At 37.0% G+C, this 19,497-nt stretch overlaps 4 protein-coding genes across 5 annotated transcripts; 3 read left to right on the plus strand and 1 right to left on the minus strand.

The window, feature by feature from the left end:
- Positions 1 to 1,140: 1,140 nt before the first annotated feature.
- On the plus strand, positions 1,141 to 2,915 carry sowahab (sosondowah ankyrin repeat domain family member Ab). The gene has a single exon (XM_056770122.1). The coding sequence runs from the start codon at positions 1,236 to 1,238 to the stop codon at positions 2,565 to 2,567; it is 1,332 nt and encodes a 443-aa protein (XP_056626100.1). The 5' UTR covers positions 1,141 to 1,235; the 3' UTR covers positions 2,568 to 2,915.
- Positions 2,916 to 5,276: 2,361 nt separating this feature from the next.
- Positions 5,277 to 9,095, plus strand: gdf9 (growth differentiation factor 9). Its single transcript, XM_056770091.1, has 2 exons — positions 5,277 to 5,814; positions 7,735 to 9,095. Exons 1-2 carry the CDS (start codon positions 5,466 to 5,468, stop codon positions 8,670 to 8,672), a joined length of 1,287 nt encoding a protein of 428 aa, XP_056626069.1. The 5' UTR covers positions 5,277 to 5,465; the 3' UTR covers positions 8,673 to 9,095.
- Positions 9,096 to 9,990: 895 nt separating this feature from the next.
- Positions 9,991 to 13,155, plus strand: nudt22 (nudix (nucleoside diphosphate linked moiety X)-type motif 22). Of its 2 annotated transcripts, XM_056770228.1 has the most exons (7): positions 9,991 to 10,051; positions 10,298 to 10,435; positions 11,373 to 11,904; positions 11,972 to 12,085; positions 12,181 to 12,278; positions 12,366 to 12,459; positions 12,742 to 13,155. In XM_056770228.1, the coding sequence occupies exons 2-7, from the start codon at positions 10,350 to 10,352 to the stop codon at positions 12,841 to 12,843; spliced, it is 1,026 nt and encodes a 341-aa protein (XP_056626206.1). In that variant the 5' UTR covers positions 9,991 to 10,051; positions 10,298 to 10,349; the 3' UTR covers positions 12,844 to 13,155. The 2 variants fall into 2 exon arrangements, with proteins under 2 accessions (XP_056626206.1, XP_056626204.1); XM_056770226.1 differs by having other exon boundaries at positions 10,019 to 10,435.
- A 147-nt stretch (positions 13,156 to 13,302) lies between these two features.
- On the minus strand, positions 13,303 to 19,463 carry si:ch211-107m4.1 (heterogeneous nuclear ribonucleoprotein U-like protein 2). The gene is made up of 14 exons (XM_056770225.1): positions 18,757 to 19,463; positions 18,543 to 18,672; positions 17,851 to 17,927; positions 17,628 to 17,767; positions 17,428 to 17,530; positions 16,974 to 17,086; positions 16,570 to 16,833; positions 16,353 to 16,475; positions 15,455 to 15,565; positions 15,207 to 15,375; positions 14,781 to 14,963; positions 14,630 to 14,691; positions 14,450 to 14,533; positions 13,303 to 13,541 (listed from the first exon to the last, which is right to left on the minus strand). Exons 1-14 carry the CDS (start codon positions 19,328 to 19,330, stop codon positions 13,494 to 13,496), a joined length of 2,181 nt encoding a protein of 726 aa, XP_056626203.1. The 5' UTR covers positions 19,331 to 19,463; the 3' UTR covers positions 13,303 to 13,493.
- Between the last annotated feature and the right edge of the window lie 34 nt (positions 19,464 to 19,497).

The following is a 19,497-nucleotide window of genomic DNA, read 5'->3' on the forward strand; positions in this document are numbered from 1 at the left end:
TCTCAATAACCAACCACAAGAGGGCACTACAAACCAAGCATACTTTTGACTTTGGTATTCAAATTCTGCATGTGAACAAGATTTACATATTGGAGGACAATAAAAGAAACACACAACTAAAAGTGAACATGTATACATACAGTGTTGGTAAAAACATGGAAGTTTCAGATTCGTTTTTTTATTATAAAGTCCTTGGGAAATTTTGCCCTTAAAAAGACAATTTGTTTACCTTATAAATGAGTTTAGTACATTAGCCTAAAAATGTTCCAAGAATATTGTAACTTAATCAGAAAATGAATACATAATTTATATAAAGTTGCTGAAACAAGCAAAGTGTTTACTTGAACAAGCATGTTGACTGCTGAAAAAAAAACGAACCCTGCCCAAAACACTAGACATTTCAATGGATTTAACGGTTAAAGTATGAATTGTATTGGTTTTAATTGAAAGTGATTCTACTGGTATGTGATGGATTATATTGATGTGATATTAAATCCTGTTGAAATGCCCAAAACACAATACAAAAAGGAATTTAATGGAAACAGCTATTGGTTCATAAATGTTTTTAATAGAAACCATTAGATTTTTTGCGTTATGGTTTCTAGGTTTCTACGTTTTTTCCCTGCTGAAAAAAACCATAGAAACCATTGACGAAATGGTAATGGTTTAAGTGGTTTTAAAGGGATTTATATTGGTTTTAATGGAATCTGCAATGGTGTCTTCTGGTATGTGATGGAATCTATTCGTGTGATGTTTAATTCTTTTGGAATAATGAATCCATCACACACCAGTTGACATCAATTAAGTTTCCATTAAAACCCATTCAAGTCCCATTATAACCATTGCAACTTCTTAAGTGGTTTCTATAGTTTTTTTCTGCAGGCATCTATTTGTAGCCAAGCTGTCTTCAAGGTTGGGCTTTTTTACTAAAAAAGCAACATTCTTTATTGTTATATAGTTGTTCATACAACTAACAAGCTACATGTCTCTAAATTGACCGTAATAAATAAAATACAAATGTGTGAAGGATACATGTTGCGCGCGTGCGCAACTCGGCTTTACTAAATCGTGAACGCGCACCCGCACCGTTATTAATTCATTGCAAGTTCATGGGCTGGTCTGGCGGGGGGGGGGCGCACGGGGATTTGAGGATAACCGGAAGCAGCTGCTGCTGAAGCATCGTTCACGTCTCCGTTTATAGTCTCAGATGCTACAAATAATACGCCGACAGGAAAATGGCTTTGACTGAAGACATCATCTTAACATTTTTACAGGAGCGCGGGGGCAAAGTGAAGAACTCGGAGCTTGTGAACAAGTTCAAAGTAATGATCAATTCTGGCGATTCCGCGGAAAAGAAAGATAAGAGAGATTTGTTCAAACGACTGGTCAACAACGTCGCCGTGGTGAAACAAGTCGATGATGTGAAGTATGTGGTGGTCAAGAAAAAATATCAAGGACTCGTCAAAGGTGAAACGATCTTGGATAACAGTTTATTTGACTTAAAATCCCCGTTCAGATCCGAAATACAAAACGCGGATATTCTTAATAACAATTGTTGTACCTTTCCCACCCAAACTGTGGATAATGAGAGTGAATATGCATCTATTAAATGGGATCGTTCCGAAAAACGGGAAGCTGATTCAGTCCATCCTGAAGGACCATCTGACGGTACAGAGTCTTTGACAGCAAGAGTCCTTAAAGTGACAGGCAATGTCAGAAGTGGCCAAACAGGGTCTGTTTTCGCTCTTGTGGCCATAAAATCTCCACCAGAGTATGAAAGGAGTAACACACATCACAAAACAACAAATGAAGATTCTTTAGAGGGTCAAGTGATTTCTGAAAGGACCTTGAAACTCCAGGCAACTGAATATCATAAAGGGGCTTTTCTGTACAGGTCTACAAGATCCAAACAAAAAGAGCTTGAAGCACAAGGTTCACCACAATTGCAAAGGTGTAACAAAATAGCCAGACCACGTAATGAAGCTAAAGACACAGATGTACTTCCCCTAGAACCTGTGGAACACGAGTGGCTTGTGAAATCAGCAAAAGGATGCTGGAGTCAGATCTATGGCCTCCTCCTGCAAAATCCCCAGATGGCGGAAAAGAGAAATTTCCTGTCTGGCTTCACAATCCTGCACTGGGCTGCTAAAAGCGGAAACGGTGAAATGGTGTGTAAAGTCATTGACGTTGCAAGACAGAGTGCTGGAGGAATCAATGTTAATGCCAAGTCTTATGCTGGGTACACCCCTCTTCACATAGCTGCCATTCACAGCCACGAGAGGGTTTTAACCCTGCTGGTGTGTCAATACGGTGCCAACACTAATGTAAGGGATAACAGTGGTAAAAAACCTTACCATTATTTGAGTCAAGATGTGTCATTTGAAATGAGAAAGATGCTCGGAGATCCTCTAATCCTGCGGCAGGATACTCACTGTCATTTGGGGGGTGGTCCAAACCTTCAAGACTTTCCTAAAGGATTTAACACTTTGAGCAAACTGTTTGTTGTGGGACATAAAAAGAAACATAGATGTCGGCAAAGTTTCCATTTCATCAGCGATGATCATTAGGACCCTGGAAAGCTCACTGCACATTGAAACTGTTTAAAAGAAATATCAACTGAAAGTCACTTAAAAATTTAAAGACACTTAGTCCTAGCCTATATAACTTTTAGTATGTTTAAAGTCATGTGTTGTTAATTTAATTGGTTATCTTAAAGATGAGAGCCAGTAACACTTTGTTTACTAATAATTATAGTTTTGTTAATGAAGTAACAATAAAATACATACATTTTTACTCTAAAAGGGTGAATGTTACAGAGCTTGTCAAGAGCATGTCCTCTTCAAAATTTCACCATAGTTAAAAGGGAATAAGACACTATTTTGCTTAAACTTTCAAATTTCCATTATTTGTAAATCATAACAAATTTGATATTTTTACACTTAATAAATCAAATATAAAATTAAATTCGAATATATTAGATTACATTTATATTTAAAATAATAAATTACATCTTAAATATAAATGTCCTATTGCTGTTGTTAATTTAAAAAAAAATGTAATAAGTTGTAATTGAGAAAATTCGCCAGACATTTTTATACCAGACTTTCACCCCATTTTTTTATTTTCTACTTAAAGAAAATGTAGCAATTAAATATATCTGTATAAATAACTCCTGTAAAAGAAAATTGTGAGCTGTTTTTTGTGTACCTCTGTTACATTAGCTGCATATTTAAATGTTTAAGCACTTTTTATCTAAAATTAAAATAAAGACAATAATAGAATTGTGTTGCCTATATAACACAGAATGTTATCTCTGAGCTGAAGGATGTGTCTTAGCAGAAAGTGTTCTCTTGTGTAGAAATTTGCACTCATCAGCAGCTCTGTCATCTTTCTTATCTGATTTGTCCTCTGCATAATGCTCAGAGAAACAGTCGATGAATGAGTGTGTGGGCTGAAGGCATATTGTCCTTGAACTCATTTTGTGGTTCCCACGATGTCTATGTGCTGAGGAGATCAACTGTTCCATAACTATTCAGATAGGCTATAATAAAAAATTTTTTTTACTTTAATGAGTTCCACAAACAATGTTTGTACACATTATTGACTAATGTGTGAGAATAAAACCACTATAGGTTTGAACCTGAAATGTATGAATGTTGGCTTGGAAATATAATGACCCCTTTGTCACATTGAGGCTGTGATTCAGGCATGATTCTGGCGCTGAAGCTTAGCATAACTCCATTCGAAGCCTTTTGACTGGTGTGCAGTGATGTGTGATGATGCAAATGCTCCTGTCTCTCTGTTAGAGCTGCTCTTGTTCGGCTGTGGGGTGAAGGTCTTTCAGAAAGCCATGGGTTTTACGGTGGTTCTCTACAATGAATTAAAACAAATCCGAACATATCTTAAGCACAAATGATGAATCAGATTCATGAAAATCCAAATGGTTGAAAATTATGTGTTTAATAATTCACATCAAAATATGTTTATACCAGTTAAGCCATTTCAACCTTACTATAAGTCAAAATTTAAGTTGAAAGACAGCAGCAACATCATTGACAGTGAAGTTGTCTTGCAAATTGCAACAACATATTTAACTTTGTGTTCTTCAAAGTCGTTCTAGTGGAACATTCCAGGATGTCTCCTGCATTGTCAGATTGTGAATATAGGCTGTTAGTAGCTCTGAGAAATTAAACAATAGTTCTTTGTTGTCCTGCTCAATATGGGAGGCATTGTTTGACCCCCATCATTTTTCTCTTTTCATTTCTCAATGATCACACATTCACGAGGCGAGCTGCATTCAATCTAAACGATAAAATGGCCGCAAACTGAGCAGTTAGATTTGACCAGTCAACTATAAAATACTCTAATTGGGTCTCAGTTTCTACTATACCCTTACGAAAATTTAATATGGTTTTACTATAGTTAAAATTGAAAAACAATGGTTTTACTACATTTTAAACCAAAAAACCATGGTCACAGGTATCACACATTATTTTTGTTAAAACCATAGTAAACGATGGTTACTTTAGTAAATCCATGGTTTTGCCCAAAGTAATACTACACTTGTACTAACAAAAAGAACATGGTTAAGACCTAATGAAAAGTTGTTCATCTGAACTGCATCTTCATATGTCGCTGAAATGTAAATTAACCGTCAACTTGAAAATGGTTTAAAATACAAATCGTATATCCTACTCTTTGTAATATTTATAAAGACTAGGCCCATATAACACATTTGATATAGGCCTACGTGGAGCTTGATGTCAGAGGCGAAAATAATAATTCTTTGTAAATAAGAATATGGGCCTGATATTTTTCTGCTAAAGACTTAAGTTAAGATGGTTTTGGGAAACAGACCGTTATATTAAGATCCCTCGCACTATCGTATTTACGATCAACTTATACTTACGATGCTTTTGGGAAACGCGCAGCCCTTAGATATGCCTACATGTGACTTATTAGAACTGATACACACATTTGATTTTACAATACACACTATTTGTTTATTTATTTACTCTCATTCTCTCTTGCTTTCTCAATATGTCATGAGTGTAATCAGATTACTAAATCAACTTGAAATATTATTGAAATATTTAAACATATAAATAAAATTATAACTAGCGCCCTCTTATGGTGTGCACAGTGCTTACAGCCGTACGGCCACATGCGACCCTGCGTGATATGAATAAAAATATGCCCTTTAAGTCGATACATGTGAATTCGATGAATAAATATCGCACCATATCACGTTATTTCAGACATGCCAAAGATTGTATAAAAAAACTCTCGTGGTTGATCAACTGCAATGTTTAGGCTATGTCTCCACCGGCTTTTGAGCAAAACGCGCCTTGATTGCTCACACCTGTCCTCTGTGTCCTTTAGGTCATAGCGCCGTAAGTTTGGTTTGACTGCAGTGTCCCAGGTCTTCCTCGAAAACGTTTCTTAAATTGACGGACTTTTTTATTATGGCGACGAGGCTTTTCAAAAGTGACGTGCTTTGTACTTTAACGAGACTCCTCATAGTCCTCGCGGCTATAGACCTGCCGTGTACATCATGTTACAATTTTGAAAACGACTCGCTCGAGCCCGACGTTCATCATGGTAATATCCTGAATCCCCTGCTGAAGGCTTTGTCAGAGCAAGACCCGTGGGGAGACTACACACCGCGAACCAAGCCTGACTCCAGATATGTGCGCTACATGAAGAGACTGTACAAACAATCATCCAAACATGACAGAAGCCACGAGGCCTCTCAACTGTACAACACTGTCCGTCTGATCACACCTCGAGAGGAGTGTCTCAAACAAAGCCGAGGTACACTTCTGCATTTTAAATACGTTATTTATGTCATTTACAGAATTTAGTAAGTTATTCGTAACTTTATTGTTATTGTTTAGGTTAAAAATTAGTTTCCCTTTGTGTCTTTGGGAAGTTTGTTTGTCGGCAAGATCTTGATATTAAATAGCCTAGTTGGAATTTGCATCTCGGAAGAATTTCAATAATTCGGTTAATCGTTAACATTGATTTGCACAATATAAATTTGTTACCATGTTCAAAATACGACAAACCCATCACACATCAGCATAATTATTTATATTTGTTAATGTTTCAAATGTTAACAAAACGTGTGATGAGAAGAATGTATTTTTGAGCATGCTGTTATCTTTTTTAATACAGTCACTATACGAGAAACTACATGGCACTAGTTGTATATGAATGCACTGCTATTGAGGACAGTGAATATATCTGACAATAAATTCAACATAATACTGTGATAACACCACATATGGCAATAAACGTTGACAAGACAATTACCACGATGTAAAATAAAAACAATCACATGCCTAATAAACAGCTGGAATAGACTCAAATATTTGTAATATTATTAAAATGTATCTTTTTGGACTGTTAGTTTCTTTGAATCGAAACCTCTGCCAGTTCCAAAAATGTTATTATGCGAAGTGTAGTTTAATGCAGATTTGGTCACACCCACCTCATTAGATTTAATATACACCGTTTATTCAGTTTTACTCCAGTGAAACTGTTATTAGATTGCTATTAGATTGTTAACGATAATCTTAAATCCTTAATTTTTATATTTTTATTAAGCCTTGTTGTGCAAGCACTGTTGAGCTTGTGCAGAGGCAGCAGCTTTTGCCAGAGGGGAACTGGAATCCCCTGGTTGGGCCTGGGTTCCCCTGAGGTTTTTTTTTTCGATGGGAGTTTTGGGTTCCTCACCACCGTTAGCATATTGTTTTGCACTATCTGCCTGGCCGGGGGGGCTGCTTTAGAATTCATACTTGTATTCAATGTGTCTCATTGTACAGCTGCTTTGTAACAATGAAAATGGTAAAAAGCGCTATATAAATAAAGTTGAGTTGAGTTGAGTTGAACCCAAAAGTACTTGTGGCTAAATAACAGCTATTATATTTGTGCCCCTATTGCCCAGGATGTTTCCCAAGTATAGTTGTGATGGGTCTGACCTGACATTTATGAAAAATCTAAAATGAGAACACATTTAAAAAAATTAAGTATTTAAAAATAACTTTATTTGTGTCTACTGTGGTTTTATTGTGCTTAATAAACTTGCCCTAGGCTTGGTGCTTGTGCCTGCTTGTTTAGTTTAGTTTTAGAGTTTTAGTTCGGAAGATTTGAACTGGGTGTTTGAAAGAAATATGCAAACGACACACAATCTCACATCAGTACGTAACTACTTTTTTAACAATACCAACCATGTCAATTTATACAAATTAGCCACTACGTAAAATAGTTATAAATATTTATTAGATCAGGCTGGTAAAATTCCTTATAGAGATTAAATTGTATGGAATACTCTAATTCAAAATGTATTCATCTTTCCATTCTAAGTGTGCTTGGGGATTGTAGTTTATGCACAGAATTGTCCTATAATGGCAAATTATGAATATGTGTCCAGACTAGCATCCACTAAACATCTCTTGCAGAATTAATCAGATGAGGTCATGTAAAAACAATAAACAGAAGTCAACATTTGAGGTGGATAAAGAAAAGTTTATCAAAGTTGTCATTGACAAGAACGGGTATTGTTCTTTACTTAGGACAACTTTGATGAACCTTTTTGATCCACTACAAATGTCGACTACTGTATATTTAGCACGGTTAACTTGAACATTTTTGCATAGTTAAATGAAGGTCTACCAAACTCTGTTGTTCTTTAAGAGATCTGTTTCTTAGAGCTATTTGTTTTCTTTACAGAATTCATGCAGGATATCTCCTACAGCCTAAATCGAGTAAGGTCTCAGGAACAATTACTCAAGTCCGTCCTGCTTTACTCCTTCGACCACAACCACATCGCCCCCTTCACATCGCTCTGTTACCTTGATGTGAAGGAGCAGGAGCCCTCCAAGGATCACATGTGTTCTGACCATCACAGATTGCACCACACAGTCCCCCTGCTCAGCTTCCGCGTCCACACCGAGAGGAGGGTCCGTCGCCAATGGGTTGAGGTCGATGTGACTTCATTCCTTCATCCTATCATTCAGGCCCACAAGAAGGACCTCCATCTGCTTATCAACTTGACCTGTATTGAAGATATGATCCCTAGACCTGGAGGCCAGATCCACAAAAGCCCAGTAGAGTTGACTCACAGGTCTCCATCTCTTCTTCTATATCTTAATGATACCAGCGAGGTTGCCTACCAGAGAAGGCCTACGCCGAACAGGATGGTAGACCTAACATCAAACCACTGGGATGAAAAGTCTAGATTGTGGAATCCAGCTTCACGAAAGAGGCGTGGCACTCTGAAGAGCACCAGCGCACCCAAGACTAGCGCACAACCTAACTCGCCGGATATTGTTTCAATGTACGAATTTCCTAAGGATGACTGTGACCTCTTTGATTTCAGAGTGAGCTTCGATCAGCTCAAATTGGCCCATTGGATTATAGCACCTCAAAAATACAATCCGAGGTACTGTAAGGGATTTTGTCCGAGGACTGTGGGATATATCTATGGGTCACCAGTACACACAATGGTTCAGAACATCATTTACGAGAAATTCGACTCTTCTGTGCCCAGGCCTTCATGTGTACCCTCAGAATATGACCCCTTAAGTGTTTTGACCATTGAGAATGACGGTTCCATTGCCTACAAGGAGTATGAAGAGATGATTGCTACTAAATGCACCTGTCGCTAAAGATTAACATGGTGTTGATCTTTATGAATTTTCTTGTTCTTTTGTGATGCATTGCTTTGTAAAACACTGATCTTTTTTTGTTTGAATTGGCCATTATTATGATTAACACTGTAAATGACTTAAAAATAAGTCTGATCATTTTTTTCACATTACGGACATTTTTTGTTGATGACCAGTTATGTTGTTTTTAGTTATTTTTCCTTTGTTTCGGTGGTCTTGTATTGCACTTTCTGTACTTGAACATGAATGGCAAAATTTTAAACTTCTAGTTCTGGACTGAATATGAAAAGTGTAGTTCTATTGTCTTATCAGAACACTTTTACGTTGTTTTTTTAAAACCTGGGAATTGCAGATGGTTGCCTTATGGGCAACCTCTCTCTTCTTGATGTCCAGAAAATAAGTTGCCTTCTATGGGCAACTTGATATGTGTGTATTAACAGCTTGAGAATGTAAGTTTGTGTGTCACATGCCTATTTATGTATTTATTGGTCAGGTTGGCTTTGGTTTCACAAAAAAAAGTGTACAGGAGAAAATGAACACATGATAGTTCAAAATAAAAAATACAGCAAACAAGCTTGATTTTGTTAGTCAAACATTGGCTTTTTTGTATATTGATAGTTAAAATGTCTGTACATGTGTAACTATTTATTTATTATGAATTTATATATGCATACACATACTGTACGTGTATATATTTATTCTATACGTTACACACCAATTTTAGGGCGAAAAAAACTTTTATTTGAAAAATGAATAGTTGCGATTAATCATTAGACTGCCCCTGGTTGTGAAATACATGTGAACAAATCTAAATTAGATTTTTTGTTTTTATTTTCCTTGATCCATATTATTACCATAATACAAAGAAATGTAAAATAACGATAAACTTCCAGACAAAACACTTCTGAATAATATACAGGCACTTTTAAATTCATATATATTCCTCAACGATTCATAACATCTTAAGTATATACTAACATGTTTAACAAGGAGGCAAATTAAATGAATTGTCGTTTAAATATTAATAATAAATATAATAAATATCAAAAGACTTTTGGGGACGTTCCATAATTTCAGGCATTCTCATCAGCAACAAACTGAAATCTTCATAGAGATTTGAAACGTTAATGATGTTAATGCAATGGAATTGGGCATTGACAAAAATCGATTTTTATAATTAATGTTTATATTATATGTACTGTATTTATAATGTTTATAATGTAATGTTTATGATGTTTTTGTATTATTTGATTTAGATGTTATATCTATATCTCGTATCTGTCTGTTCTTAGAATAATTTTTAGAAGACTTCGCGGCTTTTATTTTGAAGTACCATATTCCCGGAAGTCGTTAATTTCATTGTCGAACAAACCGTTTTGGTGAGGAAAAAATATTTTACAATTAAACATCAGTCACAGAATACGTTACTTTGCCTTGCATTACACCACGTGTTTTTGTAAGATTTTTTTTTTGTCAATCCGTACAACACCGGTCACTTAAACCGATTGTTAACACGGGATGCATCCTTCAACTTTAGCTTAACACCTATAAAGTTATATGCACTAAAACTAGATTTTTAGACACGAACAGTCGCTTTTTCTTAACATTGTTTCGTAAATTCTCAGATATCCTATTTAGAAAAGAAGACTTCCAAGCTCAAGGTTGACGTAGAGACTTATGGATTCAGAGGTATCTCTCATGCTGCACTGTGCTCCATTACAAGCTCTTGAAGAACATCAAACACATGTAGAAATTTCAGACAGGTACAAGATCTTAACTTTGTTTGCTTCCTGCTGTTACATTTTCTCCAAAAATAGTTTAATGGCATGTCAAACAGCGACAGCAAGGTAGTAATATGTTAGAAGCATTTTACTACTTAATTCTGTTTAAGGGTCATTGACCTATAACGACCACTCATCATGTGGTGCAAACAAGAATATCAATAATTATATTAAATAAATAAAAAATAAATATTTGTTTACTGACCTACACATTAATCTGATACATTATGCTTAAATGAATGGTTTGTATCAGTTTTATGAGATCTCAGGAAAAACAAGACATAAAACATTTTTTCATTTAAGAAGACAGAATTTTAGAACAAAAATATGAGATTATTACTTACTAATGTTAATTAAGGAAATTAATTAATTTTAAGATAAATTATGGTTGCATCACATTCATAGATGAAAAACACTAAAATCACTTCGCTCAATTTGCATCTATGTGTATTTGCATCTACACCACTTTCTTAATGTTTGAATAACTGCAATAGATATTATTTATTTGTATTTTATAATTGGCACATCAAAAAACGTAATTGAACCATAATTATTGACTAGTTGTATGAACTTATTAACTGAGAGTTTTTAAATTTAATATTAAATAATGCCATATTAAAATAAATTAGATAATGGTATCACCCTATGAAATGAACTGCAAAATATATGCTTAATGTTTAAAATTATTTCAATTATACTCTTTTATAACCTTAAATATCAGTGTTGAAAAAATATCCAGCAATATCACTTATCAATATGAAATAAAATGTATAAACAAACAATTAAAAGGATAGTTAACCCAAAAATGGGAATTATTTGAATTATTGAAACTTTAATAGTTTTCCTAAATCATTATTTGCTTGAATATCCCTTTAAGATTTTTGCTTTTTCATGCATGTATATATATTCGACACTCTAGATTCAATCGTCAAAGCTTTCCTGAGATTGAAGAGCACATTGAAGCCATTTGGAGAGACAGAGTCACCAAAGAACCATGGCTCTTCAATGGGGCTAAATTTAGATTACATTCAGCAGTGCTCTCTATCAACCCTCACCCGACAAACCACCCCGAAGGGTCAACAGATGCATGCAAACAGTGCACCAGCTTGGAAAAAGGACACTTGGGAGAACAGGCCGTCCACAACACAGTGCATAAACACAGACCCTCAGAAAAAGCTGCAAAGGACGAGCAATCTTATGTCCTAAAATTACAGTTAGGTGTGACTTGCTATAAAGACTACATTGGAACTAACTGGTCACAAAAGGCAGAAAAGCTCCAGACACGTGGTGAGGCCGAATGTGCGGATCCTCAGGCCCTCCTCGCACAGCCTCTGGGAGTGGGTGCTGTCGTGGCAACATCAGATGGAGACATTGTCCTGCTGAGGAGAAGTCAGAAGGTGGCAGAGGCAGCAGGTCTGTTAGACATACCCGGTGGCCACCCAGAGCCAAAGGTGAGCAATGAATCCATAAGTGAGAGTAAACTTTGTTCATGGCACTAATATCTCCCGGTGCCTGCAGATGGTGTGTCAGGGGGTCAGTGAGAAGATGATAAGTGTTGACCTTCTACGGGGTAAGGAGAGGGCCATAGTTTCAGAGATCTTCTCCTCTGTGTGTGTTGAGATCAGTGATGAGGTTTGTTTGCGTTATAGGAAACACATGTACGTGTGTAGTTGCATATTTGTGATTTACATTTGATGCCGTTATTGATGTTCATCTTTTTGTTTCAGGTGAACCTTCCTCTAAGTTCCCTAAGCAAACCGTTGTTTTTGGGAATGGCACTAAACCACACAAGTGCAGGCCGACCCAGTGCTGAGTTTTATGTTCAGTAAGTAGAATTGTTCTGTTCACATTTTATCTGACATGATGCCTTGATGTCAGTTTATGAAAACCATGTGTGTGATTTACTCTCAAGGTGCTCTTTGACAACAGAGGAAGTGAGAGAGTCTTACAGACGTGGAGGTCCCGAGGCCCATGAATCCACTGATATTTTATTTCTTAGTCGTGCGGTAAGCTTTATTTCAGAATTAGATTTTTTGCATAAACAAGATGGTATAAAACCTTACTTCCTCATCAGGAGTACATTAGAGGGGACAAAATGACAACAACTACTTTATAAAATATCTGTATAGCTTAGTTAGGTTTTCAATTAATATAGTTGTTTGGGTGCTCCATATTTTGAAAGATGGGTTTTAACATTTAAAATAAAACACATTACAATTAAATAAAATACAGTTTGATAACTCAAGTATAGACAGTGAAATTCAAGTTGTGGAAACTCTGCTCTTCAGGAATTGCTACAGTTAAACGAGAGCTCCCCCCTGTGGTCACAGATGTGTCCTTCAGCGAAGGGTGCTGTGCTGTTGTATCAGAGAGTGATGCCTGATCACTAAATTTTCTGATGCAAATCAATCTCTGAGGAACTGCAAAGGCAGCTTTACAAAGATAAGTGATAAAATCACATATTACAGTCAATGAAATAGCAGTGAAAATATTGAGAGCTGTTTTGCGTAGTGTTTTGTACTTTTATTAATTGCAAAAACACTGTATTTTGTATACTGGTGATGGATTAATGTTTACACACAGTTGTGCATTGGTTAGTATTAAAATATATGTGTATCGTTTTTTTATCAAATGTATTCTTTGTATAAAGACTTGAACAACTTATCAAATTAATAAAACTGGATAAACAGATTACAAAGACATCTTAATGTGGTGCAAATGTGTTTTTTTCAAAGGAATTTTCTTAAAATTAACTTTAAAAGATTGTTTTTCTTAATTATCCATGCTAAATAAATCGAAAAACTGATTTGATCGGTTCGGAGCAATAAGAGGCAAACTAGATAATGACAAAGTTTCAATTATTGGGTACAAATCCCATTATAAGTAGTTCCATTCCTTGAAGAAAGGTCGGACAGTGTTTTAGAACAAATTTTAAGGTCAGCACAGCATATTCAAATACAACATGATAAAATTGTGACGTTTTCATATTATCATCCTGCTACATTGTGCAACCAACATTAATTGGTGGGATTATCGAAAGCTATGTTGAACAACCATAATAATTCTGGCTTTGGTCACACCAGTTCCACTGTAAGAAAGACAAAGATTCACATTTAAAACATTGACAGTAAAGCTGTATTTTGTATGACAGAAAATAGCAATGTTTTGTGTAACACGAAACAGGTTTCCATCACAGATTTACACAATACTTTCTAAATGTCGATAAAAAAAATATTGCAGAAATATGTTTCTTCTTAATGGGATACTTCATCCAAAAATGGGTGTCATCATTTACTCATCTTCGAGTTGTTCCAAATCTGTATAAATGTCTTCTGATGTTCTGATGAAAACAGAGGAGGATAGTTGGAAGAATGCTTTTAATCAGACAGATTTTGCCCCCATTGTCCAAAATAGTAGGAAAAAATACAATGGTAGTCAAAAGTGCCCAAGAACTGTATTCCATCCTACATTCTTCAAAATGTCTTCTTTTGTTGTCAACAGAAATTATTCTTCCTACTTTGGGATCAATGAGGTGCAAAATATGTCTTGTTAGAAGTATTCTATAAAACAATTTTCTCTGTGTTCATCAGAACAAAGTCATTCTGGCAATACTTTGTACGTTTTATGGCAGGTTGCAAACCAACTTTAGTTTACAGTGCCGCATACTGTGATGAAAGAATAAAGAGAAATGTCTATTTATCCTTCTATACTCACTCGTTTCCCTGCATTTGTACAATCATATAAGACATTACTCAATGTCAATTCCTTGCATCCTATCTTTCCAAATGTTCTGCCAATACATACCGCCAGTGGTCATGTGACTTTCTTGTAAGCCACGTGACTTGTAAATACGACAAAAAGTGTTTTCATTGCAGTTGTGCGAAATATATTTTAATCGTTTTGCCTTAAAAAAAATCGATGTGTTTCCATTGGGCGTATTTTCAACGGTAATGGAAACGCAGCTAGTGATTGTGCGTCTGGTTATTGTTTTCTCACCTGTCCAGTGTAGGGTCTGTAATACTTCCTGTATCTTTGTGGATCACTGCCGCATCCGTAAGACTGACCAGAGGGAGGCCAACCCTAAAAGATCAATATCAATTGTTTTATCAGATTTCTACAGGTGAAGTGTATTTTGTCTTATGGTATAAGATGCTCTTCGCATCACGATATACATACATGTTTTTTCTTGAGCGAACACTGATTGTGGGATTGACAACTATATGGACTTCCTCTCCTCCCTGATGAAAAACAAGGAAAAGGTATTGCTTACTGTAACTCAATGAAAACAATATTATACCGTAAGAGTAGCGGTAAATTCTCATCTCACCACAATGATGGATGAATTGTTTGTGGTTTCCATGTCTGTGTTTTTTGCGTTTTGTAGGTGTGGGTAGAAGGCTTCGTGCCTCCTCTTTATACTGTTTTAAGAGTTTCAGGGCCTCGTCGAAGCAAAGCTCCACGAACATCACTTCATCCAAGTGCTCTCCCTGTTCAGGCAGCGTGAAGCTTGCTGGGAAACCAAGAGACAAGAAAAGTGCTCATGCGATTGTCTTTGAGTATGATGATAGACTTTCTTCCTTATTGTTAAAACATCACAACGCAAATGATTTAGTAGCAAGCAATACTGACTAATTGAGTAGTATGTATTGCATCCAGTTTCTGTTAATGATAAAAATATGTGGATAAGCATTTTTTACACTTTGATTACAATTTTGGATCTAGGTAAACGTGTTTTTCAGTTTTGACGTCTGACCTTTGGCTTTAAGAAGGGACATTTCCGGAATGGCCGTGCCCTCCACCTCAATGTGCTGTACCAGACGTCTCTTCCACACCTCATCTGCTGGGAAAACCACCATTGCTTTTCGTTGGTAACCGTGGAAACACATCATTTTGTGTAGCTGGGCAGATGGATAAATGTTGGCCTTGGTAGAGAACAAGAACACAGGAATGAAGACACATAATAGGGCATCTTCTGTGTAGCGCTCACATATTCCACGTTACCTGATCAACGATGTAGTTTCTCCGCTTGTTTGCAGCTATTCTGATCAGTTGACTGACACACTGAGTGGCCTGCTGAAGCATAAGGTCTCTGTGATTGCCACCAGGCGGCACCTGTTTATGAAAAGTTTGTTTTGAGAATTCCTTTAAAGGGGTGATTTGCGGCTAAAACGAATATTATGGTTTGTTTTAGATGTAATGCAATGTGTATACATGATTTGAGGGAAAAAAACCCGCTGTTTTCCACATAGCGTGCATGTTTGTATCTCCTCTTTGCCCCACCTCTCTGAAACACGTGGAGTTTTTACAAAGCTGATTGCTCTGAAAAGTGAGGTGAGCTATGATTGGCCAGTTAACCAGTGCGTAGTAATTGGTCGAATACTGCAAGCATGTGACGTAAATGCAATGCCTCTTACCGTATTTGGAACGTCAAGTTCCAAAGCAATTGGACAGACAGGTACGTCCATATACTGACGTAGATTTGTGGGGGTGTGGTTACACGAGGCGTTTCAGGCAGGTCTGGGTGAGCATTCGCTTTTAGATAGAATGCATCTTTTGTTCCGACACTTTAATTTTTGCAATTTTACATGTCTAATACATGCATGGGCAACTTATAATAAACCAAAGACACAGAAAACACACAATCGCACAATATGACCCCTTTAAGAAACATGAAGATATCCTGATGTCGTGGCATTATAGTAATAACTAGACAAAAACGTCAAGTATTTATTCAAAGGGGTTTACATTAAAGGTTGGATTTGACTTCTACTATGGCAAAACTATTTTTTCTTTTGGTATCAAAAAGATTTGTATTTATTGGGAATATATAATAAGTAATTTTAATACATAAATCAAGAAAAATTGATCTTGGTCTGGCACAACATTTTAAAGATCTCACCCTCATGCAGTCCAGTACAGAGTTTGTACTTATTAGATGATAACGTTTCTTTGGGTTTCGTTTCATATGACTCTGAGCCCAGTGGGTCTTACCCGAACCCGGCAAACCAACCATCATCAACACCTGAGACAGACAAGACAGCAGCACAATTCATCCAGATGTTTGAGGCTATTTTTATCTGTGTTAGACTTTGAAGCACTTTTATAAACGTTCGCACCTCACAGTCTCTTCTGGTGGCTGCTGGCAAAAGAGCACGGATCCTCTGACCAGGAGGAAGTGAGGTCAGCGTGCAGAAATCCGCAGGAAAAGAATGCCATCGAGTATCTGGGTCAATATTTACACATACTGAGCAGTTTTTGCAAAGTATGTGAGGATAGAGAGCTTGGCCTCCTAGAGCAGAGGCAGTGAGCTGAAACGCCACTCCAAGAGAACGGCCATTCTTGTGAAATGACAGTGTGGCTTTTCCTCTTTCATTGATGGCCTACATGTGGAATAAAACACAAGACAGAACTCAATTAACACATGACAATAAATGTGATGTACTAAAGACTATCACTACAAAGTATGCATACTACAACCATCTTTTGTAATTTCAGTCCAAAAAGTGCTTATAATACTGACAGCAAAGCAGCCGATGATGTCCCCTTCCGAGAAGGGCTCGCCAAACTCCTCCTCCTTTCCACTTGTTACTATTTTGCCCTGCCCATCAAAACCATATGACAGCTCTCCTTCTCCTAAGAGATCAAGAATAAAGCATATGACATTCTAATAGTAAAAGGGGTTAAATATTAAGGAGATAAAGAATGAATTTTGGTAACCAAACAATGGCGGTACCCATCGACTTCTATTATACGGCCACAAAACCAATGCAATTCAATGGGTTCTGCTGTTGTTTGGCAACCAACATCCTTCAAAATATCTTCTTTTGTGTTCTGCAGAAGAAAACAGTCACACAGGTCTAAAATGACATGTAAATGATGATAGATTTTTTTTTTGGCGAACTATCCATCTAATATACACAAACATGTCTACTCCTCATAAAGTGTAAATTGTGTAGACAAAATACATTTTTTACCTAACTGAAGGCTTGAGTTGTCCACAGACCAACCCACTCTGAGCATGTGCAGATCAGAGTCATAACTTGTATCTAATGCAGGCGAACACAGACACTTCACAAACTGGAGAGAAAAAAAGAGAATCGTTCCTGAACAACGAAAGAAATTATGCGTACAGTATACGAATGAATGTGTGTGTCACTTTTAAAGGACTTCACACCTTGACTTCGAATCCGATCTTTCCTTGACAAAATCCATGAGTCATCCTACACCCTGACCACAGCAGAGGGAACTTCTCCCAGAACAGAGGCTGCCCGCCACTTCCATCGGAAGTCACCTCAAAATGCAGGTCACAGTTATCTGTACAACACATACAATATGTTCATATCTACAGACGTTCACCAGGCATTTGTGTATACACACATGACTTGTAATGAACTTACACAAATCTAGTCTGACATCCTCAAAGTCTATTTCATCTTCATCTCCAGTGTCTGGTAGAGGGTCTGGTGCCTTAGCTCTGAGGAAACAGAATTTGTTCAGAAGACATACAAAAAGTAAAATATAAATGAATTGCAAATAAAGCGACGAATACATAGAATTATGTTTCTTGAGGTTATAAATCCTTGGCAAGGTTGCCAGGTCTGCAGTTTACCCAGACAATTGGGCAGGTTGTTTTTATTCCACAGGTTAAAAGTGGATAGATTTTGTTAAGATGTCATTCTTAAGCGAAGATGAAGGTAGTTATGAAAACAGTGGGTGTTTGTCTGACAAAGTTATTACAACACCAGTATTTTTTTTTGCAATAAATTGTGTGTAGGCATAAACAGTGACTGTAAAATGTGCCTCTTATGTATAAGAATGACATATTTTGAGTTACTTGGGCTGGGTTTGTTCTTATTGGTATTGGGCTGGGTTTGTTATGCGGATCTGGCAACCCTGTTCCTTAGTCTATCATAAATCAGCAGTCCTGAAGGTACATGCAAAAAGAGATTTATAGTCAGATATAAGTCTAGATGTAATACATGCATGAGCGTGTCTAACACTGAAAGGGAAGAATCTTGCATATAAGTTTACTATTTCACACAAAAGGGATTTACAAACTAACGGCATAAACACAAATAGACAAGAGTACCTGATGTAATGAATGTCCTCTTTGAACTCATAATAATCTCTGCCTCTTTCATCGCAAGGCCTTTTCATTCCTGTTATTTCCTCCAGGGTGGTGTCCACTGTCTCAGGGCTATCTGACTGTCTGTTGAGCACTGCAGGAGAGAAATCATATCTGATCATGAACCTAACCATGTATTCGGTGAGAAACTCTGTGATTGTGACCCAAACTGACTTACAGTGATCTTGCTCATTTGCTCCATCTGACACTGGAATTTCAGAGACTGGTGATGAGCATCCTGACACTACATTCATCTTCACTGAAGCAGCGGTTGCCACGGCGACAGGATGTGCAGGTGACTGCGGTGGCTTCTCTTGTTGTACCTCCTCTCCCGGATGATTTAGATGTGTTATAATGACCTCCGAGGTCGCAGAGGTCAGCTGTTGTGCTATGGTTCTTGTGGCAGCACATGAGCAAAGTTGATTTGGGTCGGTTTGTGTACTTTTATCAATGCAAGTACGTATCCTCATATTAGAGATATTAGTGCATACTGGAGTCTGCTCTCTAGCGCAACGCTCATATTCCAAAGAAGGCTTTGGCAGTTCATCCGCATGTGTTTCACTCGATTTGTCCGTCGTCTCACGTGTCGTTTCTCCTTCATTTCCACTTTTGATGGGTTCAACACCGGCTTCAATCGCAGATATGAGCCGAACTGCCAACTCGGCCTTCAAGCCTTTGGGATCGAGACCTCGCTCCGTTAACATGGCACGCAGCTCGGCCACTTTGAGCTTTTTTACCTCCGCCAGCAACATTTGTTATTAGGTCAGTCAAATCCACATTTAAACGTAGAAAAACTTACAATAGAGCTTATTTGAAGTGGTGGATAAGTTAGTTTTAGTCCTCTAAACTTCTTGCAAATTTCCTGACTCGACCAAAACACACGGACCGCTGTTGAGAATTCAAGAGAGTGATCTGATCG

The sequence above is a fragment of the Triplophysa dalaica genome, chromosome 16 (assembly GCF_015846415.1).
Source record: "Triplophysa dalaica isolate WHDGS20190420 chromosome 16, ASM1584641v1, whole genome shotgun sequence".
Lineage (NCBI taxonomy): Eukaryota > Metazoa > Chordata > Actinopteri > Cypriniformes > Nemacheilidae > Triplophysa > Triplophysa dalaica.